Source organism: Cygnus olor, chromosome 2 (genome assembly GCF_009769625.2).
Source record: "Cygnus olor isolate bCygOlo1 chromosome 2, bCygOlo1.pri.v2, whole genome shotgun sequence".
NCBI classification, from domain to species: Eukaryota; Metazoa; Chordata; class Aves; order Anseriformes; family Anatidae; genus Cygnus; species Cygnus olor.
This window is the reverse complement of record NC_049170.1, coordinates 1,258,814-1,285,554: the sequence shown is the minus strand read 5'-3', so window position 1 is coordinate 1,285,554 and position 26,741 is coordinate 1,258,814. Positions and strand designations below refer to the sequence as shown.

The following is a 26,741-nucleotide window of genomic DNA, read 5'->3' as shown; positions in this document are numbered from 1 at the left end:
CCCCCAGCACCGATGCTCAGCCTCGCCCGGCGCAGCCGCTGTCGCCCAACGCCGCCGAGCCGAGCCGCGGGCTGAGCCGGCCTCGGGCCGGCCTGGGGGTCCCCGGCCCCGCCGCCATGCCCGGAGAGTCGGCCTCGAGCCCCCCGGGGCTGCAGCTGGAGGCCGGCCTCCCCCCGGGCTCCGAGGAGGAGGCAGGTGAGGCCGCGGGGATGGCGGCCGAGGGAGGCCGCGGGGATGGAGGGAGGGAGGGAGGGAGGGAGGACGTGAGGATGGAGGGCGCGGGGATGGAGGCTGCGGGGATGGAGGCTGTGGGGTTAGAGGCTGTGGGGTTAGAGGCTGTAGGGACAGAGGATATAGGGCTGGAGGGATGGAGGCTGTAGGGATGGAGGCTGTGAGGATGGAGGATGGAGGGACGGAGGGACGGAGGGATGGAGGCTGTAGGGACAGAGGCTGTAGGGCTGGAGGGACGGAGGCTGTAGGGATGGAGGACGGAGACAGAGGAGGGCGCAGGGATGGAGGACACGGGGCAGCAGCGCTCGACCTGAGGCTTTCCTGCCCCTCCACGCCGGGGGGGGGGACACCGGGGGGGATGCCACCCTGGGGACACCACCCTGACCCCCCCCCCCCCCAAGCCATGAACTGTGCCCCCGATACTGGGAGGCCCCGCAGCACCCAAGGGTGCCCGGGCCGGCCGTCCCCACGCCCCAACCCCTTCCCCCCCCCCCGCCAAGGGCCATCGGTCGCCGTGCCCCAAGGTCACCCTGCAGAGACAGGGCTGGGGGGGGCGGGTCCCCGAGCGGTGCCCCCATCCCGCTGCCACCCCCCTGCGTGTCCCCAGGGTGCGGGGCTGGGGGACATCGGGGGGGCCCGGCCCAAAAGGGGCCGGGGGGGAAGGGAGGTGAAGGGAGGGGATGGGGCAAGGCGTGGGGGGGATCAGGGCCCCCCCCGGGCATTGAGGGGTTAAAGGGACCCCACAGAGCTGGGGGGGGTGCACGGGGGGAGGGGCTCGGTGAGGGGGGGGGTGTCCCCTTGGTGAGATTGATGCTGGGGAGGGGGGACACGGGGGTTTACCCCCATAGGGACAGAGTGGGGGTGCCCCAACCCCGCTGTCCCCAGCCCCCTGTGTCCCCCCCCCCGGGCTCAAACTGGGGACAAAAAGCCCCCCCACCCCCACCCCCCTCAGCCACTTCTCAAGGTGCAAATGGGGGTCCCAAAGCCCCCCCCCCATAAGGCACAGCCCCCCCAGCCCCCCATAGGTGCAGCGCAGATGTCACCCTAAAAACGTGGGGGAGCTGATGTGCCCCCAAAACCACCCCCGAAACGGGATCCCATCCCTTACAGGACACCCCCTGAGCTCCCCCCCGCCCCCCCCCCCCCAAAAAAAAAAAAAAAAAAAAAAAAATCCCCAAGGGAGGCCCCTCCCCCTTCCCAGCAGCCCCGCAGCCCGCCCCCGCCCCTCGCCCCTATATAAACCCCCTGGGGGCCGCATGGGGCAGCTTGAGGTGGGTGCTGGAGCCTGGTCCTGGTGGGGGCTCTGGGTGCTGCCGGAGCCTCCCCTGCCCCATGGAGCCACCCCTGAGGGCCCCAGGTAGTGGGGGGGGCGGGCTCCTTGCATTTTTTGGGGGGGGGGGGGGGGCTTCTGAGAGTTTTTGGGTGCATTATGGGGTGGGTGGGGAGGGCTGCGTGCCCCTCACATCTTTGGGGCTGGGACCCCCACACTCAGTGCAGCAATGAGCAGTGGGGTTAGGGTGTGATGTTTTTTTTTGGGGGGGGGTTGTTGCCCCCCCCCCCCCCAGGTGGGGGATTCAAGGTTTAGGGTTGCCCCCCCAATCCCAAATGCCCTGGGTGCAGCTGTGTCATCCAGGGGATGCAGGTCGTGGTGGTGGGGGACTTCTGGCTACCTCCCCCACAAGACCCCTCCAGCATCCCCAAAACCTGTGGTGCCCCCCCACTCAGAGAGGGGTGTTGTTTTTTTTTGGGGGGGGTCACGCCTATAACCTTCCCTGGGCACTGCCCCCTCCCTCTGTGAGGACGGAGCGGGGGCCCTGCCCCATTTTGGGGGGTGTGCGTCGGGGGGTGAGGATACAACGGGGTCTTCTGCCCCTCCCCCCCCCACTGACACCCTCTCTCCACAGCCCCCCCGGGGGACGCCGCCGCCACCCCGATGCCCACCAAGGAGGAGGCCCGCCCGCAGCCCGAGGGGGCCAGCTGCGACGCGGCCCCCGGCCCCTCTGCCCCCGATGTGGCCGAGCACGGCCCCCCCGCCAAGGGCTGCCGCCCCCCCCCCGCCACCACCTCCGCCGCCACCACCACCGGCCCCCCCAGCCCTGCCCGCCGACCCCCTGGACACCCGCATCGTCATGGGCGAGGAGACGTGCTGCCCCCCCAAAACCCACCCCGAGCCCCCACCCCCCGGCCGCCCCCCCGCCAGCCTGGACCCCGACCTCTTCTTCACGGCCCCCTCCACCCCCGTGCGGACGGGGGGGCTGCGCCCGAAGGCCGAGGAGGACGGGGGGGACGCGGAGAGCGAGGGGCTGGGCTCGCCCCCCACCTCCCCGTCCGGCTCCTACATGACGGCCGAGGGGGGCAGCTGGGGGTCCTCGGGGACCGCCAGCACCTCCCCGTCCTGCTCCCCGAACCTCCTGGCCGAGGCCCCCGACGGCGAGGCCGGGCCGGCGGCCTTCACGCACCGCTCCCCGTCGTCCTCCTCCTCCTCCGAGGATGAGGACGCGGCGTCGGCCGGGCAAGAGGAGGAGGAGGAAGAGGAGGAGGAGGATGAAGAGGATGAAAGCAGCGGGCAGGCGCTGGTGGAGGAAGGCTCGGAGCTGCCCCAGGTGGCCCCCACTGGCCTCATCCCCGCGGCGCTGCTGCCCTTCCGCGGCAGCCTCCTCTTCGAGGCCGAGGCCGTGGAGATCACGCTGGTGCCGGCCGAGGCGGCGGCCGAGCCCCTCTCCGGGGAGGAGGAAGAGGATGAAGAGGAAGACGAGGAGGAGGAAGACGAAGACCCCAGCACCTCGGCCTCCTTCCTGCGCTCGCTCTCCGAGACCTCCATCAACGAGGGGGTGGACGAGTCCTTCGCCTTCCGCGATGACACCTCGGCCTCCTCCGACTCGGCCTCCTACGACGGCGAGGAGGACGAGCGGCTCTACGGCACCGAGCGCCACGCGCTGGGAGGGGCGGGGGGGCCCCCCCCGGCCACCGCCACCCCCGGTGACACCGAGCCCTCCTCCGAGGCCTCTGGGGACATCGAGCTGCACCTGCGTGGTGGCGTCGCGCAGCCCGACGGGACGGGCAGCGGCAGCGTCACCCCCGGCGGGGATGAGAGGGCATCGCCAGGAGGGTCCCCACGGCACGAGGCAGCCCCCAGCCCCCCCATTTTGGAGGCACCCCCCAGCACTGAGGAGGACCCTGAAACCACGTGCGTGGAGCTGGGGACGCTGGGTGTGGAGCAGGATGGTGCCCACCCGGTTGTAGAAGAGGAAGAGGAGGTTGAGGAAGAGGAGGAAGAGGAGGAGGAGGTGGAGGAGGAGGAAGAGGAGGTGGCCGAGGAGGAGGTGGTGGCCGCCTCTGAGGTGGCCTCTGTTGAGGCTCTCACCACAGAAGTCAGCGTGGAGCCGATGGGTGAGACCTTCAGCTCCTCCTCATCCTCCTCGGAGCTGGAGGAAGCCTCCACCCTGGAGCCCGACGTCCTGCAAGAATCAGGCCCTGTCCCAGAGGAGCCTCCCCCCACGGAGGCCGCTGTCCCCATGGAGTCTGTGCCCCCGGAGGAGGTGGTGGAGGTGACACCAGAGGTGGTGGAGGTGACACCAGAGGTGGTGGAGGCCCAGCCGGAGGCTGACCCCGGCACGAGGCTGGAGCCGGAGGCCGCAGCGAGCGGCAGCGCCCCGCAGCCCCCCTGTGCTGGGGAGACCAAAGACCCCCAACCCGATGGGCCGGGGGGGGATGCCCCCACGCTGCCTGCCACGAATGGTGACCATGAGCTTGATGCCACCGCACTGGAGACCCCCGAGCCTCCGTGCCCGCCTGAGCAAGGTGACCCCAACAGCCCGGACCATGAGGCCGGTGGCCATGAGGACGGCAGGACGGACCCCACGGCAGCGCCCAGCCTGGGTGAGGATGTCCCCGACCTGCAGGACGGCCTCACGGATGAGGCCCCTGAGCAGGATGAGGCCCCTGAGCAGGATGAGGCCCTCCACGAAGACGGGGAGGCCTCAGGCAGCGAGTCCCCGCCGCTGGCCGCGAGCGAGGGCGGCAGTGACACTGCCGAGGCGCTGGAGGAGGCGCCCAGCCCCGCGCCGGGGGACGCGGATGAGACGAGGGACGCGGACGAGCCCGACGCCGCCTCCGAGGACGAAGCCTCCAGCGAGGACCTTGAGCGGGAGCAGAGCCCGGAGCCGGCCTCGGCCAGCGCGGAGGCCGAGTGGGATGCCACCGCCTCCTCCTCCTCCTCCGAGGACTCGTCGCCGGAGCTGCTGGACACCTCGCGCTCCCGCACCGACTCCAGCTTCTTCACTGCCCCCGAGGACAGCGCGGGGGAAGCGGCCGCCCCCAGCCTCCCCTCCCCGGCCCCGCGGCCCTGCATGGCCCTCTGCCTGCTGCCCCCGGCCTCCGCCCCCCCGCCGCTGCGCTTCACCGCCTCGGAGCGGGAGGTGTACGTGGGGACCCCCCCGGCCCCCCTCGAACTGCTCCCACCACCATCACCACCACCACTCGGTGCCTTGCCGGAGAGCGCGGAGGACCGCCGGCACGTGGCCACCATGCTGCAGGGCGCCTTCGGGGACCTGCCGGCACCGCAGCGACCGGGGGGGCCCGGACAAACTCCCCCCGCTGCTGCTGCTGCTGTGGAGCCTCCGCAGCCTCCGCAGCCTGAGGCCGAAGCCGCCGTCGCCACACCTGAACCCAAAGAGCCCCAGGAGCCGGGCGATGCGGGGAGCCCCCCGTGCACCCCTCCGGCCTGCCCCACGCAGGACGAGGAGCCCCCGCTGCTCCCCCCCGGTGAAGAACCTGATGCCAAAGTCCCGGTGGAGGGCGAGCACCCCCCAGCACCCCCTGAGCAGCAGGAGGAGGAGGAGGAGGTGGCGGCAGGATCCAGCCCCACGCCCAGCCCCGAGGAGGGTGGGGAGGGCGGGGAGGCCACCCCCAGCCCCACCGAGGCCGTTTTGGTGCCCTCAGATCCCCCAGCAGAGCCCAGCTCCCCCGAGGACCGTGCACCCCAAGAGGTCCTGGCGGTGCCGGCCGAGGTTTCGGTGCCGGCCGCCTGCCCGCCGCTCTCCAAACTCATCCAAGTGCCTCCTCTCTCCTCCTCGCCACCGCGCTCGGAGGACACCTCAGGGCTCGCCGAGCGGCCGGAGGAGCGTCCGTCTGTCCCGCCGGCCTCCAGGAAGCGGCTGGAGGGTAAGAGCCGTCCCCATCCCTATGGGTGCCTTCGTGGGGTCCCAAGAGACGCGTGCGGGGTTGGGTGGTGCTGGGATCAGGGCGAGCATCCCGGGTTCCAGCCCCTGGGGGGGGTGCCTGGGGTCCCTACAAAGCCCAATTTTGGGTGATGGGGGCCCCCCCCCTTGCTTCTTGTGGGGGGGGGCATGCCGGGCCGTGGGGACGAGGTGACCCCAACATCTCCCGTCCCCGCAGCGCCGGAGCCGTCCCCGCAGAAGGAGAAGGCGCGGGGCAGGAAGGCGCCGGGCGGCACCAAGGGTGCGCGGGGGCCGGAGGCGGCGGAGGGGGGGCCCCGCCGGGCACCCCGGGGCTCTGTGCAGTCCGAATCGAGCTCCTCCAGCGAGGCCGAGCTGCCCTACCGCTGCCCCGGCGCCGCCGAGCACCTGCCCGCCATCGCCCTGCTCGAGGACAAGGCAGCGCCGCGGCGGGGCGAGGCCAACCATAAAGGTGAGGGGGGGGGGGGGGGGGGGGGAGATTTTGGGAGGGGGGGGGGGGGTTGGAGTGGTGGTGGCGTCGCCAACCTGGTCCTTTTGGCTTGTGCAGGGTCGTGCAACGAGTCGGAGAGCAATGACGAGTCCATCCCGGAGCTGGAGGAGCCCGAGGGCGCGGAGCCGCGGCCGGCACAGACCCAGGTATAGGGCTGGGGGCTCGGAGCCCCTGTTCTGGGGCACCCAAGGGACCGTGGCCCCCTGTCACCTGCTGCCATCCCCCCCCCCTGCAGGCACCGCTCACCCACTCGCTGGGCACCGGGGAGGAGAGCATCAGCAAAGCCAAGCAGAGCCGGAGCGAGAAGAAGGCCAGGAAGGTGGGATGGGCACCGGTGTCCCATGGGGCTTAATTTTTGGGGGGGGTGGGTTGGGGTTGGGACCCCGTGTCCTCCCCAGGGTGCTGTCACCATCCCTGGGGTCACGGCTGGGTCCCATGGGGGGTTTCCCCGCCTTGTGGGGCAGCTCGGCCTGGGGACAGCCCTGTGTTATCCCATTGCTGGGGGCTGGAGAGCCCCGGGCTCAGCACCGCTGGACCCATGCGGGGTCTCTGGGGCTGACCCCAAACGTGTGTGTCCCCCCCCCCCACCTGAACCCCAGGCCATGTCCAAGCTGGGTCTGAGGCAGATCCACGGCGTCACCCGCATCACCATCCGCAAGTCCAAGAACATCCTCTTCGTCATCACCAAGCCCGACGTCTTCAAGAGCCCCGCGTCCGACATCTACATCGTCTTCGGGGAAGCCAAGGTGGGGGGGGGGGGGACAGGTTGGTCCCTGGGGGTGGGAGGTCCCCGGGGAGCAGCCGGTGACACCCCCCCCCCCCCCCCTTCTCCTCGTCCCCGCAGATCGAGGACCTGTCGCAGCAGGTGCACAAGGCTGCGGCGGAGAAGTTCAAGGTGCCCATGGAGCACTCGCCGCTCATCACCGAGACGGCGCCCGCCCTCACCATCAAGGAGGAGAGCGAGGAGGAGGAGGAGGTGGGCGGCGGGATGGGGCTGGGTGGGGGTGCCGAGACACCCCCGTCCCCATCCCCCCCGTGGGATTTGTGGGGGTGGATGGGTGCCGGGGGGGGGGGGGGGGGTTGACGGCGCTGTCCCCGCTCCCGCAGGTGGACGAGACGGGGCTGGAGGTGCGGGACATCGAGCTGGTCATGGCCCAGGCCAACGTCTCGCGCCCCAAAGCCGTGCGGGCGCTCAGGCACAACAACAACGACATCGTCAACGCCATCATGGTGAGCTGGCGGGGGGGGGGGGGGGGGCGTTGTTTGTGGGGTTATCCCCATCCCGCGGTGCCTGACGCTGTGTTCTCCTCCTCCACAGGAGCTGACCATGTAGCGGCCGGGCCCCCCCGGCCCCCCCTGTATAGGTGCACAGTTCTCCTCCTCTTCCTACCCCCTGCCCCCCCCCGGCATCCTTTAGCCCCGCGCCTTCGCCTCGCCCGCCTCTGTAACGCTCAATAAACGGCCTCATGCATCACTGGGATCGCACCCCGCCTCCACGCCTGGTGATTTGGGGGGGGGGGGGGGGCCCTCTGTGGAGTTTGGGGGGGGGGGCCCTCCTGCAGCCCCCCTACCCCCAGGCAGCAGGGTTGGGGGGGTGTAGGATGGGGACCGGGTGCTCGGGGAGGTGGGACGGAGACCCCCATGGTGGCACCTGGGGGTGGGATGGGGCTGAGCCCCCCCCCCCCGCCCACTATGGGCTGGGGACCCCCCAATCTGGGGCTGTTCTTGGGGACCACCCCCCCCCAATCTGGGGGTGTTTCTGGGGATGGGCACAGCCCCTTTTGGGACCGTCACCCCCCCCCCCCCCCCAGCCCTCGGAGCGTTGGGTTTTGGGCACCCGGTGTCGGCCGGAGGGGAGGCGAGCGAGGGCTTAGCAAGGAGACGACGAAGCGCCGTGGGGTGCAGAGTTTTATATTTACCTCTAGCAATGCTCTGTACAGGAAGCATACATACAAAACACCCCCGGCCCCACCGTTTTTCCCCCCCCCCCGGCTCCACGCGGGAGGGTCCGGCAGCACCGGGGGCTCGTCGTGGCGGGGAGAGGCAGCGCGGTGCCGGGTGGGGGGGCTGCGGGGGTCCCAAAGGGAACCCCCCCCCCCCCCCCCCCGTTGCTCAGTCCCCTGCCCACCAGAGCTCCAGCGAAGGGTTAGGGCCAGCTCCCAGCCGCCCTTCCCCGTGAACAGAGTATTAAAAAAAAAAATACTGTGAGCTGCTACAGAAGATCTCCATACGCAACCCTTCCAAAAATAGGGTGTTTCTTTCTTTTTTTTTTTCTTCCAAATTTTTCCGGAGTAGTCAATGACTCGAGCGTCGGTGTGTGGTTTGGGGGTGGGTTTTTGGTGGTTTTTTTTTTTTTTTTAGTTGGCAGGGTGTAAGAAGGCACTGAGGACTCGACAGATCCAGGGTTCTGGACTGATGCTCCCAGCGCTCGTTGGGAGCCCAGTGCTGGTACCCCTGGCTCGCGAGCTTGGCTTTTTTTTTCTCTTTTTTTTTTAAGAAGAAAACGAACCTCGGGCCCCGCTGCTGGAGGTGCAGGGGCTCCCCCCCCCCTTCTCCCCTGCTCGGGGCTCATGGGTGATGCTGAGCAGAAGCAGCCTCCAGGGAGGAGCCCCCCGGCTGCGCCCGTGCCCTGCCCGCGATTCCCAGCGCGGAGCCTGCAGGAACAGGGGGTAAGAAGCGCCCGGAGCGGGGGGGCTGAGCGAGGAGGAGGACGGCAGGATGAAGGCTCGGTGCTGGGAGCCCCGGCAGGAGGGCGCTGAGGCGGTGGCTTCATGCAGCAGAGGGAGGGAAAGGTCTGGTTAATCGGAGCAGCCCGGTGGCGTGGAAAAAGTGCCAGCGGGTGCCCTGGGGCCGTGTCCCAGCAGGGGAAGCCACAAAATGCAGCCAAAACCCCACAAAGCCCCCGGACAAAGCGTGAGGAATGTGCACGAGGCCGGGGGGGGGGCAGGCTGGGTGCAGAGTGCTGAGCAAGTGTCTGGGCTCCCAGCGAGCTGTCCCTGCCAGCTCCGGGCTGCCGGAGCCCCCCCCCAGGCTCCCTGTCCCTCCTCCTCCTCCTCCTCCTCTTCCCCTGCCTGCCCTCCTTCCTCCCAGGGCCCTGCTGGTGCCTGCTTGGGGCGAGGGCACGGATTTGGAGGGCAAAAAAAACAACAGAAGGCTGAGGGATACAGGTTTTAAAAAAAAAAAGTGTTTGTAACCGCCTGTAAAATATATACAACATCTCTACCCTGCCCTGCAGCCCTCCTCGGGTGGGTCCTGGCGCGGAGCTCACCTCCCTGGGGCACCGCGGGGAGCCAGGAGCCACCAGCGGGTGCTGCCCCCGTCCCACCACCTCCTGAGCAGAGCCGAGGGGGGGCTGGATGGGGGTTTGCAGTCCGGGCTGCTGCAGGGCAGAAGCACGAAGCGTGGAGGCCGGCCGGGGGAGCAGCAGCAGCAGCACCGGGGCGGGGGGGGGGGGAGAGGGAGCAGGGCCTGGTCCCCGGGTGCGAAATGCTTTGACGACATGGAGGCGAGGTTTAAATAATTCACATTGTGGTAAACTTCATTCGAAACGGGGGGGGGGGCAGGGGGGAGGAGAGCAGTTACGGGAGGGACACCATGTGCAAAACTGTAAACCAGGGAGAGGGAGAGGGCTGCAGCCAGCTTGTCTGGGCGCGGGGCTCTCTCCCGGCCCCGCTCCCCGCGCGGCGACGGAGCCACACCAGGGAAGGCTGAAGGCCGGGCTCCTGCCCGGGTCCCCCGCTGCAGCGCACCCGTGGGCACGCGCGCCCTCCCAGGAAGAGGGCACAGCCTCCTGCGGACGGCCTCTGGGGCCAGCGAAGCCGTTGAAGAGGCCGGGAGAGTGATTCCATCCTGCTCCATCCCCAAATCCTCTTCCGGAGCGGAGGTTCCCTCGGGCGGGCCGCCCTCAGGAGGAGTCGCGGTCCATGCTGCACCCCAGGGCTTCGATGTCGTTGCTGATGTGCGAGATCATGCGGTCCCACTCGTCCTCCTCCGAGGGCACGGACTGGTCGTCCGAGCTGCCCGCGGCGCCGTTGCCGTTGGTGGTGGAGTTGGAGGTGGTGCTCAGCGTCCGCCGGTACCTCCCGAAGCTGTCCGTGATGATGCCGCGGCCGTCCTTCACCCCGATGGTCTCCAGGAAGTTCTCGAAGTGTTGGCTGTCCTTCTCGGGGATGAAGGGCCGCAGGCCTGCCCCAGGAAAGGAGACACGAGGAGGAGAAACAGGAGCCGCGTCACCCAGCGCGGGGCTCGCTGCAGCGCTGTCGGGGCCACCGGGGCCTGGGCCACCGGGGACTCCATCTGGTGGCCGCCTCTCACACTCACAGCCCCGAGCCACGCCGCTGGACAGCGGCTGGGGAGAGTTGACGGGGCTGAGGCAGGATTTCCTGAGCTCAGAAGGGCTGGCCGCCGCTTCAGCACCGCGACGCGTTGCTTGGCCTTGAGCTCGTTACCCTAACGGCATCAGCGGGCGATTAAAGGAGGGCGGGCGGGCTCGGGACATCTGCCCCCGCTCCATCCCTGCATCCTGCCCTGGGGCTGGCAGCTCAGCACGGGCAGGGGTCAGCGGCAAATCCAGCAGGGCTACGTGTGCCTCCTCGCCACCCTAAGTGCTCGCAAGGAAACCCCACGCGCCCAAAAGCTTGGGGCCGAAGGGTGAGGGGGATGTAAAGCTGGGTGCTGGGGAAGGCTCTTGTTATTAACGCTGTCTGAGCTGCTTGAAGCCAAAATTAAGCAGGGAGACTGAGCTGAGGGACTCTGAGAGCCCCTGAGGCTGTCAGCCCCCTTTTAGCGAAGGGAAACGGAAGGGTCCCGGTCCCTTCCCAGCTAATGTCCGCCTGCTGGCGCTGCACAGGACCACCTGCGTGCTGCCCACCCCTCTAGGACTCTAAGGTCACTTCATGAGGGCGTAGGTCCCCGAGGCGCCCTGTGCAAACCAGAGGGGTGAACACCAAACCTGTCCCGTGTCGAACACCTCGCTGCTTGGCCAGGAACGGTTCTGAGCGCCCCCAGCATGCGGAATCCTACAGGGCCCTGAGCATCGCGCCCTGCTCGCTGTCTGGTGGCCGAGGAGCTCGTGCTGAGCCCACAAAGACGAGCAGCAGCAGCCTCAAGCAACGCGAGGCGGAAAGGGGAGCCACTCACCCAGGAGCAGGAACTTCCTGCTGTCCCCGTAGAGCTGCTTCAGGTTGATGCAGAACTCGTGGATGGAGGCCCCGTTGCGGTACTCGTGCAGGAGCATGGCGAACTGCTGGATCTCTTGGGACGAGAGCTTCGTCCGTAGCTGAGGAAGAGAAGCACACCCCCCATGTCACAGATTTATTTTTGGAGCGCTCCCAGCTCTGAAACGGGAGGAAGGAGAGATCACGGGAAGGCTGGGGACTGGTTTCACCGCTACTGCGGCAGGAGCCACCGAGCTGCAGTGCTCCCAGGGGAGAAGCAGGAGGGGATGGTGCAAAGCTGCTGCTGAGCTGGCGGCTTTTGGACTGGGACACGCTGTGAGCACGTGCGGGGAGTGTGGCTCACAAAACGATGGGCCCGGGGTGCTGCGACGTGTCCCGCCACGCTGCGAGGGGACCAGGGGGTGGAGGTGCTCCCGCAGGAGGAGGACAAGGTGAGCCTGAACTGGGAGCCAAGCAAGACTTGCCTGAAAAGCGGTGCACAGACTTATTATATGTGACAAGGCGACAAACCCGAAGCACCCACAGCACCCAGACAGCGCTGGCTGGCAGCACCGGAGCCAACAGGGAGGAGCTCAGACGCGGAATCGCAGAACTGTAGGGCTTGGAAGGGACCTCAAGAGATCATCGGGTCCACCCCCCCCTGCCAAAGCAGGTTCCCTAGAGAAAGGGAGCACGCAGACACCCGAAAGGGAAGGAAATCTCCCCCTCGTGGGCACCCTACCGTCATCATGTAGTCCTGCAGCAGCTCCGTCGCCGTGGTGCTCAGCTCGCTCTCGCTGACGGTCTTAACGTGGGGAGACTGCTGTGGCAGGAAGGAGGAGGGGGAGTTGTCACCCGCTTCTAAGGCTTCTGGAAAGGAACTGGAACACGAAGAGCTGGTGAGCCACCACCTGTGCCTGAGGAGCTCTGGGCCACGTTGCTCCTGGAGGAGTGCTCACGTACAGCAGGACTAACAGGAAGTGCATCAGCCCTGTGATTCGCTGAACGCGAAGCCCTACGGAGGGAGAGATTCCCCTCCAAGTGCTTTTTCTTTTCACAACAGTGGGGGAAAAGGTCCCCAGAAAAAAGGTCCCAAAACGTCTTATTTTGGTGTTAAGTCTTAAATTCTCAAATAGCGTCGATCAACTTGAAACTCAACTTGAACCAAGCAGTTTGTGTGCCAGGTTTTCAGCCCACAAATGCTCTCACGTTTGCGGTGGTCACCGAGTCAGGAGCAGCTGGGTGACAGCCCCAGCCCCGCCGTGCCTACGTGACCGCGGGAAAGCAGCGCTACCCGAACAGTGCCGCCAAGGCTGCTGATTTGGCAGGCCCACGCTGCACCCGGACAGTGCTGACGCCGGGAAATGTTCCAGCCAGGCTCAGCAGGCGCTCCCCAGCGTGCAGCAGTTCTGCTGGGGGGCTTAAAGCTGGCAGCGAGGCTGCGTGAGTCAGGTGTTACCCCCAGGGCTGCGCCACCGCGCCGCGTCCGCCCTCAACTTACACAGTGCTTGCTTCTGTCTCGTAAGGTTCTTTCACGTCCACTTTTGTAGAAGAGTCATCTGCAAGGGAGACGTTGGAGAGGTGAGGTTTGGGAGGTAGGAGCTTGCCCCGGCCCCTGCCCTACACACACGTCGCTTTGGGGCTCAGCTTTCAGGCTGGAAGGGGAGAGGGGGCTGAGGGGGCACAGGGCTGGGCAGAGAGCCCCGGGGGAGATGCACAACTGCCAAGGGACGACGTGGAGCTTGGTTAACTGCCTCCATCCCCCAGGAACAGAAAAGGGCATGGGGCAAGGACACACTGAGGCTGACGTCTTTTTGCTCCCCACAGCCCGGAAGCACCTCCAGGCAGGAGAGCTCCCTGGTGCTGTTCCGCCTCGCGTGCAGTTAAAGAAGAAGGGGCTTGTTCTCAGCGCAGAGATGACCCTGCAGGAGGGGAAGCACGGGGCTGGCTCTGTTTGGAAGGTGGCAACAGACATTGGTGAGGATGGGGACGCAGAAGGGGCAGGCTCAGGCTGGAAAGGGGTGCCCGGAGCGAGCACTTACCGCTGTGCAGGGACATGTGCCGCGTCGGCGTGGACGCCCCATCGAATATTGCTCTGTCTAAGAAGTCGATCGTGGACTCAGTGTAAACAATCTGGAAGACTTGGCTGAGAAGTGAGCACAGCTCCTCCGCGGTCACCTGGGGAGGGAGCAGAGAAGGGGAGGTGCGTGGCGCAGCGGCCTTCATCTCAGCTCCCTGCAACGGCTGCGTGGCACGGGACGGTGTACGGAGTACCGAGCGTGGTGTTTATAGGGCTGCTGTCTCCCCAGCAAGGGAAGGGAACCTGCTTGTCCAGGATGTGGGACGCTGCCTGCCTTGAGGTGACAAACCTGGAGCCTCGGGGCAGCCGGGTTAGCTCTCCCTGCCCCTCTGGCCCCAAGGGATTTGCCTCGGTGCGAGAGATGAGCCCCGAGCTGTACGGCATCTCATCACCCTGCTGTAACGCCAGGCAAGCACCCCAGCTCTCCTCTGCTCCGAGGCAGCGGGTGCTCGGGTGCTCCATCACCTAGCAGCTCACAGCTATTCAATCCCACCCCCACCTCTGTCCTGTCTCTTCTCCTTCCTCGGTTCAGCCGCCCGGGACTGCGGCCGCGTGCCCTACATCCCGAATCGCTGCGGGCGCCCCGGGGAGCAGAACCGAGGGCGCAGCTGGAAGCGAGGAGTGCACAACGCCACCCTCGAGGCAAAGGGTTCGTGCCGCAGGAGCGGGAGCACGCTGGCCAGGATGGCGATCTCTGGGTCCAGACACAGGATAAAACAACCCGCCAGGTCAGCACCAGGAAAATGCCCCGGCTAGCAAGCCCTATTGTGGGGGAGATTCGGCTGCCTTCACAGATCCCCTGCTGCTGGGGAAAGCTCTGGGCAGCAGGCACCACAAACGAGGGCAGACCACCTTCTGGGAGGGTCTCGGGTCTGAAGCAGGCCACGGGGCTGGGGCACCTCCGCTGAGGTTGTGGTCACCCCAGTCCGAATGTGATGAAAACCTCCCTGTAAACCTCTTCCCACCGCCGGTGCAATTCAGAACTGACTCTGGAGCCGTGGGGCGGCGTTAGCCGAGTGTTTGGAGCCTTACTTTGTTCTCCGTAGCCAGCACCACCAAGCAGCAAGCCTCCACGGGCACCACCCCGCTCTCCGACAGCGAGCCCGACGTGAGCGCCTTGGAGCTCTCGGCACAGAGACTCTGGCTGGGGGAGATCCCGGGGTCCTGAGCTGAGAAAAACACAGAAGTCGTCGCGGGAGGCCCGAGGCAGGAAGCAAGCAGCAAGGAGCCCTCTGCACGCCAGCCCCGCCTCCAACGCCACCTCCCTGCGGGGAGAGCAAAGCCCCCAAACCAGACGAGCGCAGGATCCCACAGCCAGGAGAAAACACCCCGAGCAGGGAGCTCCACCTGAAAGGCGCCCGCGGGCCGAGCATTTGGATGCAGACCCCGTGATTTAGAGCAGGTTCCTGACAACTCCATAAATCGCTGCCTTAATTTCCGGGGCTCAGACAGCCTCGGGAGTCCAGCGGCAGAATTACAGCCCCGTAAGCCGGTTGTTCGTTCGTTCTCCAGCCCGTCCTCTGCTGTCGCAGGGTTTGTAATCCAGTAAGTCGCTGGCGTTACAGCCCCTAAGGAGCTCAGCCTGCCCCGAACCAGGCAGCTTTAACCCGGGCAGGGCTGCAGGGGACGGGTGCCCAGGCCCTCCCCAGCTGCTCCAGACCCCACAGCGTGTACGCTCTCCCGCTCTTCCACTCCCTCCCCAGCTTCCTCGGGCACAAGCCTCTCTCCAGGACACTTCTCCCACCTCCGGCAGCTCCGAACCTCTTGCAGTCTCCCCAGCCCCAGGAGGACACGCAGCAGGGACCCCACAGCGACGTAGGATGCACTACTGCGCTTTGGGACTGCGCTGCCCTAAGCATCGGGGCTCAGCCCCGTCTCTGTCGGGGTCGGAGAGCTGCTGGAGGCTGGGGGAGGAGTTTCTAAGCACGGCGTGAGTCTTTGCATCCCGACGCAACCGAATACGGGGCCCAGCTCCAACGTCCTTCACCGTGCCCTGCGTGTTCGTACTCCGCAAGTCCCACCACTCGTGGTGGGAGGATCCCAGCCCTTCCTCAACCCTCACAGTGAGAGAAAAGGAGGGACTGGAACAGCTCAGGGCAGGAGGAAGGACACCAATTATTTGGGTCCGTCCTCAGCCAGCGTCACCTTTGTCCCGTTTCTGTCGGGGGAACGCCGCCCTGCACAGGGGCGATCCGGCTGCTACAAGGCTCTGCCCCGCAGCAAGGCAGCCACCTGCCTCTGGGCACCTACACACCAAAAATACCATTTCTTGCCTCAAAACATCCCCTTGCTAGCATCTCTGGCTCCCGGCGCTACCAGGCCGGCTACCGCCCAAGCTCTTAGGGGCAGTGAGAGCAGGACTTCTCTCCCCAAGCCCTGCCCGCGCCGGCCCCGACCTACCTGTTTTCAGCACGACCAAGTGAGCCGAGTCGTCGCGGATGTAGGAGACGGACGCGATGTCGTGGATGGGGACCCTGAGGATGAGATCCTCCCCGTCCCGCCACACCAGCTTGATGTTGTAGGCGGACAGGCTGATCACGGCGTCGTGCTCGGGGGTCAGCTGCCCCGGGAGCTGGTGTGCTCGCTGCAACGAGCACGGTGCCGTTAGAAAGCTCAACTGGTTGCCCTTGGGTAGCAGGGCGGGGGGGGAGGACCTCTGAGGCTTCCCTCAGTCTTCTCTGAGGCTTCCCTCCCACAGTGGGGTCACCCAGGGAGGGAGGATCCCGCTCGGGGCAGGACCTCGCCCCAGGGACCCCCCCCCCCAAGCCTTTTCCATGCGCGGGCACGGAGCCGGAGCGGTCGGTCAGCAGGGCTGAGCGCTCACCTTGGCGTTATCGATCAGGTGCAGGATCTCGGTGCGGCTGGAGGGGTTCAGGTACCCCGGGACGGACGTCAGCTGGCCTAAATACTGGGAAAGAAGCAGCAGGCAGCCGTCATGTCTCTGACACACCGGCGGGCCCCCAGCAGGCCAGCTGCAGGAGGAGGGACGCCGCCAGCTCCGCGCCGGGTGCCCCCAAAGCCTCCTTAAGCTGCCGGATAGCACCCGCCTATGAAAAATCGCTCGTTTTTAGGTAAGCCTCGTGCTCTAGAGCTTTAAGGGCCTTCCTGCAGCTGAAGGGAGCTTGCCTGGAGCTGCTCTCTCCGTTCAGCCGCTGTAGTTAGCAGCAAGTATTTGTTTCCTTTGGCTCAGCGGCAGCTCCGCGGAGCGCCTTTCCCACAGGCTGCATCGCCAGCTATTTCGCAGGGGCTACAAAAATGCCACCAGCTGCCAGGCCGGGAAGGAAAAAGCCCGTTTCTGCAAGAGGGGTGCCCGGGGCGGGGGGGGGAGGTGAGGCCAGCAGGCAGAAAGCCGCCCCCAGGCCCTCCGAAACTGCAGCGGAAGGTAATTCAGCGCCGCAGAGGCAGCGGGGCAGAGCCACAAGGGGGAAAAAGAAAGTGAAAGAGCCGTGAGCCTTGCCCCGTCCCGTGCTTGTGCTGCCTGCAGGGAAACGTAGGTCCCCAGGAGGGTGCGGGAGAGGGGGAGACGTGGTCCCGGCCGGGCAGAAGTTACCTTCACTTCTTTCTCGATGTAGTCGTTCAGCAGGATGTCCGGCTCGACGCGGTCGGGCAGGGACACCACGACGGTGTGGAGAGGCCGCCTCTCCGTAACCTTCTCCTGGGCCTTTTTGTCGCGGCCTTTTTCACCCTTCAGGAAGACTCGCTTGAAAGGGGACACGATCCCAGGCTGCAGAGGGAAGGAGGAGACGGCGGGGCGTCAGGGAGAAGGGCTGAGCACCGAGCCGGGGGACACCGGCGCGGACACCACCACCCCGTGGGCCGACGGGGTCAGGCTTCAGAGCTACGAATCCCAACGCGTTATCTTCTGCTGGAACCGTATTTCCTCCCTTCCCGGCAGCACCTCACATTTAGGAACACAGCTCCTGGGGGCAGCCTGCGCCAGGCCTCACCGCCCGCAGAGGGAAGGATTTCGGCCTTGGGTCTAACCCAGGCCCACCCTCTGATGCCTTAAAGCCCTCACCCCGTGTCCTGTCCCTACACCCCCTGACCCTCCCCTCGGGCGTGGGGGATGCCCACGAAGCCGAACTGCTGCAGACCTCCCCCCCCCGCCCCGTTAAATCCCGGTTCTCCTCGCTGTGTCCCCGGGCAGCTCCCCCGGCACGGCTGCTGACGCAGAAAGCCCCGAGCTAAAAGCACGGCACGGCGCCCAGAGGCTTCCTTGCGCTGCTTTTCCTCAATTTAGACGAGCGCGAGAGATCTACGGCAACAAGAGAGAGGACAGCGAGACCGAAATAACCCGAAAGCATCGCTCTGGGACGGGGAAGCGGCAGGGAAGAGCTCCTGTTGGCAGCACTTCCCAGCCTCCCTGCCCGCGCCAGCCGCCACAAGGACGTCGGGGACAGCCCGGCCCCGAAACGCTTCCCTTCGAGCTGGGTGTGCCGGGGAGATAAAAACAAGAGGGGAGTTCGGAGGACGACGAGGCCGGAGGACAGCGAGCGGGACCGTACCTGGCCGGGCTCCCCGGCTCTGCTGCACGCCGGCACCGCCAGGCACTGCGGGGCGGGGGCAGAGCATCCCTCGCTGGGCCGGGCTCCGAAGGAGGAATGTCGTCCCTCCGTGCCACCACCTCCAGGCGGTTCCTGCCGAGGGGCAGGGGGCAGCTCCTGGCTCGGGACAGAAGAAATCCCCCCCCCCCGTAAGAAACCCTCGTGCCGAGGGCAGGGACGGGGCTGGGCCAGCGGAGCGGTGCCAGGCTGCCTCAGCCGGCGTGCAGAGAGAGCCCGGGGGGCTCCGAAAAGCCCGACAGGAGGGCACCCAGCCCCGAAGCTCGCCCCGAAGCTCGCCCCGACGCTGGCTGTCAGAAACCAGCAGCGGCGTGACGTGGGAACGTGCCGCCGGCAGCGGGGCTGTGCCACCCCGGCGCTGCCCGGCCGGTTCCGCTTTCCGTGCCGGAACTGCGCGGATCTGACCCAAAACGTGAGCGAACCCCGAGAACTCCCCCTCGGGCACAGGGCCGGGGATGCTCCCGAGCCCTGCCGGAGAATCGGATTCTCCTCGAAGCAGCACTCAGCCCACATTTTGCTCCTCGGGGAGCCCGAATTCAGGGCGGCGGCGGCGGCGGGCAGCAGCGGCACAACGCGGAAAAGCCGCGGCTTTTTGGGGCCGATTTCAGCCAGCACCTACCTCGCCCTCCATGAAGCGCCCTGCTACAGCGAGGAGACGGGGGGTGGGGGGGGTGGGGGGGCTTCCCAAAAGCTCGTCCCCACCGTGGCGGGTGGGGGGGGAGCTGTCCCCAGCTGCACAGGGGGCCACCGAGCCCCGCGGTGGGTGCCGGAGGCTGACGGAGCCGCACGCGCTCGCCCGCCTGGCAGATCGCGGCCCGGAAGCGCGCCAACCGCAGCTTCCTCCTGCGAGCGGCGAAAACGTTCGGTTCTCGTAAAAAAAAAAAAAACAAAAAAATGGGGTTTGAGAAAGGTGGGGGGAAGGAGGAGGGTCTGAGGGGAGGCAGCTCCACGCGGGGCGAGGCCGGCGCCCGCGGGTTTCGCTGTTCCACGGTCCCAGCCCCGGAAAGCAGAGGGGTGCGCCCGGCAGGGCGATGTTCCCGGAGCCGAGCGGATTTTTAAGCCCGGTTTCTCCTCCAAATTTCAGCCGTTTCGGTAGGACCTCGTCCTCCGGCATCCGGCTCCGTCTAGGAGACGCCGAGGGCCGCGCAGATTTCCTAGGGCTCGTTTCCAGTCCTTACGCGTGAGCGCACCTCGGGCCGGGCAGCACCCGGGGGGAGAGGGGCGCCGGCGTCGGGCTCCAAGGAGTGGCGGAAACACCTCGCTAATTGCACCGAGGATCAATTAACGCGCCGAGCGCCGTGATTTCCCCGGACACGTCCGCCCCAGGAGCGGAGGCAAGAAGGAGGCCCAGCTCCAAACCCCCCGGCAGCCGTCCGGGCGGGGGGGGGGGGGTCTGTTTCCACCCGGGGCCCCTCCTGGCTGTTCGCATCCATCCAAAAACGAACGAGGCTTTCGACGGCGCCTTAAATACACGCCCGGCCTTTCCAGGGGAACGTAAAGGAGAGCGAGCAGCCCTGTGCGAGCGGCTCCGTAATCCACTCGAGGGGATTATCTCGAGCGCGGACGTGGAAAGCCCAAGCACGTCCGCGGGGAGGTCGGGGGGGGGGCGAGGCGCCAGGGCCAGGCGGAGCTCGGGGGCGGGTCAGGGAGTCAGCCCTGAACGCACCGAGGATGCCGAGGGGCGGCTTGGAGAGGCCGAACACGTGCTGCGGCAGCACCGGTGCGTGAAAAAAAACGCAGAGCCCGAGCTGAAAGGGGGCTCTCGGCCTCCTTGCTGCTGGCGCAGGGCATGAGAAGGCGAAGAGGAGCGCAGCAGTGCCGCCGAAAGCCCGGCTCTGCTGGGCGGGCACGGCCCCGACACCGGGATCGTGGGCCAGGTCCTGCTGCTCTGCCGTCAGCGGTGGGTAATCAAAACAATAACGAGGCGGTGCGTAAATTACAGCCGGGGCAGGCCGGAGGTGCGACGGGCGGGGAAAGCCCCGTATCCTGCGAGGAGTCCTGCCACGAGGGGCGGGTGCCGAGCCGACGTCCTCTGCCCGCTCCACGGAGCGCTGCTGCAACCACGGCAGGGCCGGGAGGGGGGCCGGGGGCTCAGCCCCTAGAGAGTGGGCAGAAAGCAGCCAACAGCCGGCGTTACCGACCCTACAGCTGGTTTTATGGACCCTACAGCCGGCGTTACCGACCCTACAGCCGGTTTTATGGACCCTACAGCCGGCGTTACTGACCCTACAGCCGGTTTTATGGACCCTACAGCCGGCGTTACCGACCCTACAGCCAGTGTTACCGACCCTACAGCTGGTTTTATGGACCCTACAGCCGGCTTTACCGACCCTACAGCCGGCGTTACCGACCCTACAGCTGGTTTTATGGACCCTACAGCCGGCGTTACCGACCCTACAGCCGGCGTTACCGACCCTACAGCTGGTTTTATGGACCCTACAGCCGGCTTTACCGACCCTACAGCCGGCGTTACCGACCCTACAGCTGGTTTTATGGACCCTACAGCCGGCTTTACCGACCCTACAGCCGGCGTTACCGACCCTACAGCTGGTTTTATGGACCCTACAGCCGGCGTTACCGACCCTACAGCTGGTTTTATGGACCCTACAGCCGGCTTTACCGACCCTACAGCCGGTGTTACCAACCCTACAGCTGGTTTTATGGACCCTACAGCCGGCTTTACCAACCCTACAGCCGGTGTTACCGACCCTACAGCTGGTTTTATGGACCCTACAGCTGGTTTTACCAACCCTACAGCCGGCTTTACGGACCCTACAGCTGGTTTTACCAACCCTACAGCTGGCTTTACGGACCCTACAGCTGGCTTTACCAACCCTACAGCCGGTTTTACCGACCCTACAGCTGGTTTTATGGACCCTACAGCTGATTTTACTGACCCTACAGCTGGCTTTACGGACCCTACAGGTGGTCTTACAGACCCTACAGCCGGTTTTTCCGACCCTACAGCCAGCTTTACCGACCCTAGAGCTGGTTTTACTGACCCTACAGCTGGTTTTACCAACCCTACAGCCGGCTTTACGGACCCTACAGCTGGCTTTACCGACCCTACAGCCGGTGTTACCGACCCTACAGCCGGTTTTACTGACCCTACAGCTGGTTTTATGGACCCTACAGCCAGCTTTACCGACCCTACAGCCGGTGTTACCGACCCTACAGCCGGCTTTACGGACCCTACAGCTGGTTTTACCGACCCTACAGCCGGCGTTACCGACCCTACAGCTGGTTTTACCAACCCTACAGCTGGTTTTACCGACCCTACAGCCGGCGTTACCGACCCTACAGCTGGTTTTACCAACCCTACAGCTGGTTTTACCGACCCTACAGCCGGCGTTACCGACCCTACAGCTGGTTTTATGGACCCTACAGCCGGCTTTACCGACCCTACAGCCGGCTTTACCAACCCTACAGCCCGTTCCCTGCTCAGCTCCGCACGTGCCAGGGCCCCTGGGCTGATTTCAGGTGTGCGGACCTCGGACCGGGTGCAATCCCAGAGCTGCGGGACCTGGCGGAGGCGAGCGGGGATCTCTGGAGCCCACCTCGGTGCCACCAGGACCCTTCCCGCAGAGCCCGATCCCTCTCCACCCCGCTGCAAGTCACCCGTCCCCAGACCAGGCCCAGGCCCACCCCGTGCCCGTAATTCCGTTTATTTCGGCCCGGCCGGGCCTCGAACCCTTCCCCCCTGCGCAGGCAGGCGGCCGTGGTGCTGAGCTGCTCTGGGAGCAGGGAGGTCACCGCGTTTCCGCACAGCCTCACGCCGCCGACCTCTGCGGGAGACGCGGAGCCAGCTCGGGATCCTGCCCAAGGCTGCGACGTGGGGGATCCGCACTGAAACCGCTCGTTCGGCGCCCCCCCTGCGCGGGCTGAGAGCTGGGGGGGGCACCAACACCGCAGCACTCCGGGGCTGGGGGGGGGGGACACACACGACACACCTCCCCCAGGTCCTTTATCGGGGGCCCCGAGGGTGCCTCCAGCTTTGGGGGATTTGAGAAAGCGCTGAATTGGCACCGCAGGGACTCGGGGCGGGGGGGGGGGCGGTGTCAGCATCGGGTTTGAGAGCGCCCGGACAAAGGGGAGGTGGGCTCAGCGCCCAGCTTGGCTCTCGCCTCTTAGTGCCAGGTGAAAACAGCTTTGTGCTCGGCAGGGCACGCAAGGAAAGGCTTTGTCCCCAAGGGTTTTGTCCCCAAGGGCTTTGTCCCCAAGGGCTTTGTCCCCGGTCGCTCCCCGCCGCACCCCGCTGGCGGCTCTCCAGCGCCCTGAGTCGGCCGCCCCCTCCAAACCCCCCAGCGCCCTCCTCGCGAGCCAGCTCCGGGCTCTCCTTCGGTGGCCAGAGCATCCCGAGCGCCCTAAATCCCGCGGGGAATCCTCCGGGGGAGAGCCCGGCTCCCTGCCCAGCTGCTGCTGGGCGCAGAGACCCAGCTCCATCCCCCCCCCGGGGAGGCGGGGGGCAGTCGGAGAGGGGCTTCTGCTCCTGGTGCCGGGCATCGCCCGCGCAGCAAACGGTGCCCGGCTGGGAAAAAGAGAGTTCCCAAGGCGGGAACCCCGCGCGTGGTTTCAAAGCCGCTCCTCCGAACCAGCACGTCGTTAAACTTCAGTAAGACAGGAACAATTTCCCGGGGAACAGGGAGCTAGCGCCCACCTCGGTCGTAAAGGAAAAGCAGGGAAGGAGCTCGAGAGCAGCCCAGGGGTGGCACAAAACCACCCGCAAAGCGAGGCGAGGCTCCGGGCTTTCACATCTGGGACCGCCGCGCCGGGCTCCGGCCTCCCCTCCCGGGCAGGATTTTCCTTCGAGGCAAGAGGAAAGGAATTTTCCCCGGCTATTTTTAGCGAAAGCCTCGTTCCTCCTCGCAGAGATTCCTCCGGCCCCGCTCCTCCTCCTCCTGCCTCCCTCGCTCCCGAGCTGAAGCTGCCCAGGGAGGCAGCGGAGCCACCTCCGACCGAATTTGCTTCCCCCCCCGCCCCGGGAAGAGCTCCGCGGGTCGCCGTGTGCCCCGTTTTGGGGGGAAAGGGGGCGGTGAGCCCGGCTTCCTCGCAGCCCTTGAGGAATTCGGAGGATGCTTTTAGGGCTACTGCGCTGTTCTCCCCACAGCTCCCACGGGGTCCTGCCAAAACCCCGTCTCCTTCAGGCGCCCTCAGGCGTTTCTCTCCCTCTCGGGACCCGGCGCGCACAGAGGATCAGTATTTCGGGCAGCCTGCGCAGGATCGAGCCCCCGGGGCAGCCCTCAGCGCGCCCCGCACCAAACACCGCGCCGGGACAGCCGCACGCGGCCTCCCGCGCTCCCAGCTGGGCGAGCGGAGGAGTTTCGACGCGGGGCAGCCCGGTTCTGCGCCTGCACCGCTCAGGGACGACTCCCCGGGGCCGTTTTAGGACGGCCGGGACCAGCTCGTGGCGAAAGCGAGCCCGGCTGGTTTCCGTCAGCCCAGCCCCGGTTCCCCCCGGCGGGCAGGGGACGTCTCCGGAGGTGCCAGCCCGGAAGGCGGAGGGCAGAGCCGCCGTTTAAGCGCCACTTAAACGGCTCCAACCTGACGTAAAGCCTCCCGAAAAGCCGCCCGCGGAGCACGCAGCCAGCTTTGGCCGCGTCGGGCGGGAGCGAGCGTCGCTCAGCCGGGTCGCGTCCTTTCCGGAGGCAAGGCACCGAAAGCTTTCGCCCCCCCCGGGAGGCGCCTCCGCCGCGTCTCGTTCGTGCCGGAGGCCACGAGCTGCCAAGCGCCGTTGGGGAGCGCTCGGCAAATCCCCGGTTGAAGTTTTTCCCCGTCCTCCTAACGGGTAGCGGGCCTCTCCGCGGGGCCAGGCCGCCCGGGAGGCGCAGCCCGGCGTTATTTCCAGCCGCTCCTTCACGAGACGAACGGCGGCAGGGCAAGCCTCGGGCTCCCGCGGGGCCGTGCACAGAGCCCGAGCGGCGGACGCGCTCCCAAGCCACCGGAATCCTCCGAACGTCAGCAGCCGGCTGGGGACGAGGAGCCCCCAGGTCCCACAGCTTGAATTTAATTTAAAAAAAAAAAAGAAAAAAAAAGAAAGGGGGGGGGGGGTGGAATTCCACGAGGACAAGCACGGCGACGTCCACCTCAGCAGGAGCCCGCCGTCCGCAGGAGGGGAGGAGCCCGGACGCGGAGGTGACGCGGCGAAGCGGAGGCAGGGAGGCTGCCGCCCCCGATTTTTCGGGCGGTCTGGCCCCCGAGCTCCACGGACGCGCCGGCGCCGGCGGTCCCGCTGCACAGCTGGAGCTCGCGGCTCCCACGAGGAGAGGACGCGGAGCCCCGAGCCCCCGAGTTCTCCCAGCCCGCCGCCCGCGCCGAGCGGCGCTAGAGGGCTTTGGCGCCGGGTTTGAGGGGGAAAGCGCCACGAGCGGAGCACCCGGAGCTGCCCCGAAAGGAGCCAGGGGCCCTTTTAAGGGCTACGGCGCAATTCACCCCACATTTCGCCCCCCCCACCCCCCCCCCACCCGTCTCCGCCCTGCCGGCATCACGGAGCCGAGCCCACCTTCGCTCAGCTTCTGCCCCTCGTGACTCCTGCAGATCCGGCGCCTCCCGCCCAGCCCGGAGGCGGGAGGGAGGCTCAGAGGAGCAGCCCCCCCCCCCAAAACCCCCCCGGAGCGCAGACGGCCGGGAGAACCCAGCCCGGCGGGCGCGGATTCACTTTTCCCCGCAGCAGACCGCCGGGACCCTCGTGCCCAGCGTCAACCCAGCGCCGAGCCGCGCCCCCAGGCGCCACCCGCCGCACGCCTCGGGGCCGGAACCTTCTGGAAGGAGGCTGGGACTTGCAGCTCAGCCCCTCGGCGCGTCGTATCCGGGCTGGGGGCTCGCGCCGTGCCTCCAGCGCCGCCTCGCCTCGCCCCTGCGGAGGCTCAGCACCCGATCCTGCCGCTCCCATTCCTTGCTCGAGGGGCCCCGGAGCAGCGTTTTCCCTCCCAGCCCTGCCCCGGCGCAGGATTTTCCCTCCCAGCCCCAACGCTACTCGCGAATAGGGCCGAAGGAACTCACCTGCCCCATCCCAGCCCGTAATCCTGCTGGCTCAGGACCGGCCACCTGCGCCCGGAGAAGATTTTCGCCGTATGCAAACCGTGGGGGGGGGGGGGGCTTTCCCTCCAAGCCCCCGGGGCTGGGAACCTGTGCCCCGGTAGCCAAATGAGCCCCTTGACGGTGCTCCAAGCTCGAAAACACCGCAGGGGGTTGGTGAAGAGCTGGCTCGGCATCACCGCGAGGGAAAACTCGCAGACAACTCGCCCCGGTCGGACCTGCAGCCCCGCACGACGCCAGCCGGTGGGACAGGGGTCTCTGCCCCCCCCGCCCAGCGCGCCCGGGGAGCGTCGCTGCGGGGGGCAGCGCGCACGGACCGCTTCGGTTTTGGCAAAGAGTAACAGCGGCCGTCGGGGGAGAGGAGAGCCGGCGCCGCTCCTACACGAGACGGCACCTCGTGCCGTGCTTCGGCTGAGCGCCACCTCCTTGCGAACGCACTTGGATTAACGCTGAAGCTGTTCTGCGAGCACCCACAGCCCCAGGAACGCGATCCGTTCCTTGAGGCGCGAGGGAACGCCACGGACCCGGGGATCGGGCCTGCTCCCCCCAACCCCCCCCCCCCCCCCAGCGCCGCCGACCCCATCGCGCCGCACGCAGCTCCCCGGGAAGCGTCACGGAGCCCTCCCGAGGCGTGCTCGGAGCCCCGGGAGCCAGGTTTGGGGTCCTGGGCAGAGCATCGAGCGAAGCCCTCCCTACCCGGCCGCGCGGGACGTACTCACGGTGCCCCGCGAAAGGCTTCCGGCTCCGAGCTCGCCTCGACGGGAGCGGGGCCGCAGGGGGCTCTGAGGCCACCGCCGCCGAGGTGCTGGCGGCCACGGGGCTCGGCCGGGAGCCCTGGGAGCCCCGGGGCGGGCTCGGTCCTGCGGGGCAGGGCTCGGAGCCTCTCACCCGAGGGGCTGCGTACAGCGAGCAGCTGCGCCGAGCTGCACCTCCCACGGTGAAACGCGGCGTGAAATGGCGAAAATAAGCAAAAGACGGCAGAAAGCAGGCAGAACACGGGCAAAAAAACAGTGTAAAGGGGGGGGAAGGGAAGGGAAAGGGGGGGCGAAGGGAAGGGAAGGGGGGGGCGAAGGGAAGGGAAAGGGGGGGCGAAGGGAAGGGAAAGGGGGGGCGAAGGGAAGGGAAAGGGGGGGCGAAGGGAAGGGAAAGGGGGGGCGAAGGGAAGGGAAAGGGGGGGCGAAGGGAAGGGAAAGGGGGGCGAAGGGAAGGGAAAGGGGGGCGAAGGGAAGGGAAAGGGGGGCGAAGGGAAGGGAAAGGGGGGCGAAGGGAAGGGAAAAGGGGGGGGAAGGGAAGGGAAAAGGGGGGGGAAGGGAAGGGAAAAGGGGGGGGAAGGGAAGGGAAAAGGGGGGGGGAAGGGAAGGGAAAAGGGGGGGGGAAGGGAAGGGAAAAGGGGGGGGGAAGGGAAGGGAAAAGGGGGGGGGAAGGGAAGGGAAAAGGGGGGGGAAGGGAAGGGAAAAGGGGGGGAAAAAGGAAAGAATGGAGGGAAAAAGAGGGGAAAAAATGGAAGAATGGGGGGAAAAAACAGGGAAAAATGTGGGAAAAGGGGGGAAAGAAAGGAAAAAGAGGGGGAAATGGGGGGAAAAAAAGGGGAAAAGCGGCACAAAGCGGCAGAGAGGCGTCCCCCGCGGCCCCGCAGCAACAGCAGCCCCGCTCCCCACCCGCCCCCGAGTCCCCCCCGGGAGCCGGGGCCGGGCCGGGCCAGGCCGTGAGGGGCCGTGAGGGGCCGTGAGGGGCCGTGAGGGGCCGTGAGGGGCCGTGAGGGGCCGTGAGGGGCCGCTCCCGGGGCCGACCCCGCTGCCGTGCCCCCCCCCACCCCCCTCACCTTGCGGCCCTTCCTGCCCTCCTCCTCCATAGCGGCTGCGGAGGCGGCCCCGGCCCCCCCCGGGGCATCCCCGGCGCGGCGCGGCGGCGGCGGGGGCCGGGCCCGGCTCGGGGCGCTCCCGGCTGAGCCCCGGGGGCCCGCGGCCGCCTCAGCGCCCCCGGCCCCGC

General features: G+C 67.2%; 2 protein-coding genes across 5 annotated transcripts; one reads left to right on the top strand and one right to left on the bottom strand.

Moving 5' to 3' along the window:
• Positions 1–7,404, top strand: NACAD (NAC alpha domain containing). The gene is given in 10 exon segments (XM_040547106.1): positions 1–195; positions 2,136–2,299; positions 2,301–5,394; positions 5,629–5,880; positions 5,977–6,065; positions 6,155–6,238; positions 6,519–6,665; positions 6,764–6,895; positions 7,027–7,149; positions 7,238–7,404. Coding segments are annotated over 10 exon segments (4,179 nt in total). The 5' UTR covers positions 1–116; the 3' UTR covers positions 7,253–7,404.
• Positions 7,405–8,193: 789 nt separating this feature from the next.
• Positions 8,194–26,631, bottom strand: CCM2 (CCM2 scaffold protein). 4 transcript variants are annotated; one of them, XM_040547108.1, is made up of 11 exons: positions 18,081–18,550; positions 17,661–17,903; positions 16,706–16,879; positions 15,980–16,063; positions 15,556–15,739; positions 14,188–14,324; positions 13,118–13,253; positions 12,577–12,634; positions 11,818–11,956; positions 11,059–11,197; positions 8,194–10,104 (listed from the first exon to the last, which is right to left on the bottom strand). In XM_040547108.1, exons 1-11 carry the CDS (start codon positions 18,228–18,230, stop codon positions 9,824–9,826), a joined length of 1,725 nt encoding a protein of 574 aa, XP_040403042.1. In that variant the 5' UTR covers positions 18,231–18,550; the 3' UTR covers positions 8,194–9,823. The 4 variants fall into 4 exon arrangements, with proteins under 4 accessions (XP_040403042.1, XP_040403041.1, XP_040403043.1 ...); XM_040547107.1 differs by having other exon boundaries at positions 17,661–17,816; positions 18,337–18,539; XM_040547109.1 differs by lacking the exons at positions 17,661–17,903; positions 18,081–18,550 and adding an exon at positions 26,575–26,631.
• Between the last annotated feature and the right edge of the window lie 110 nt (positions 26,632–26,741).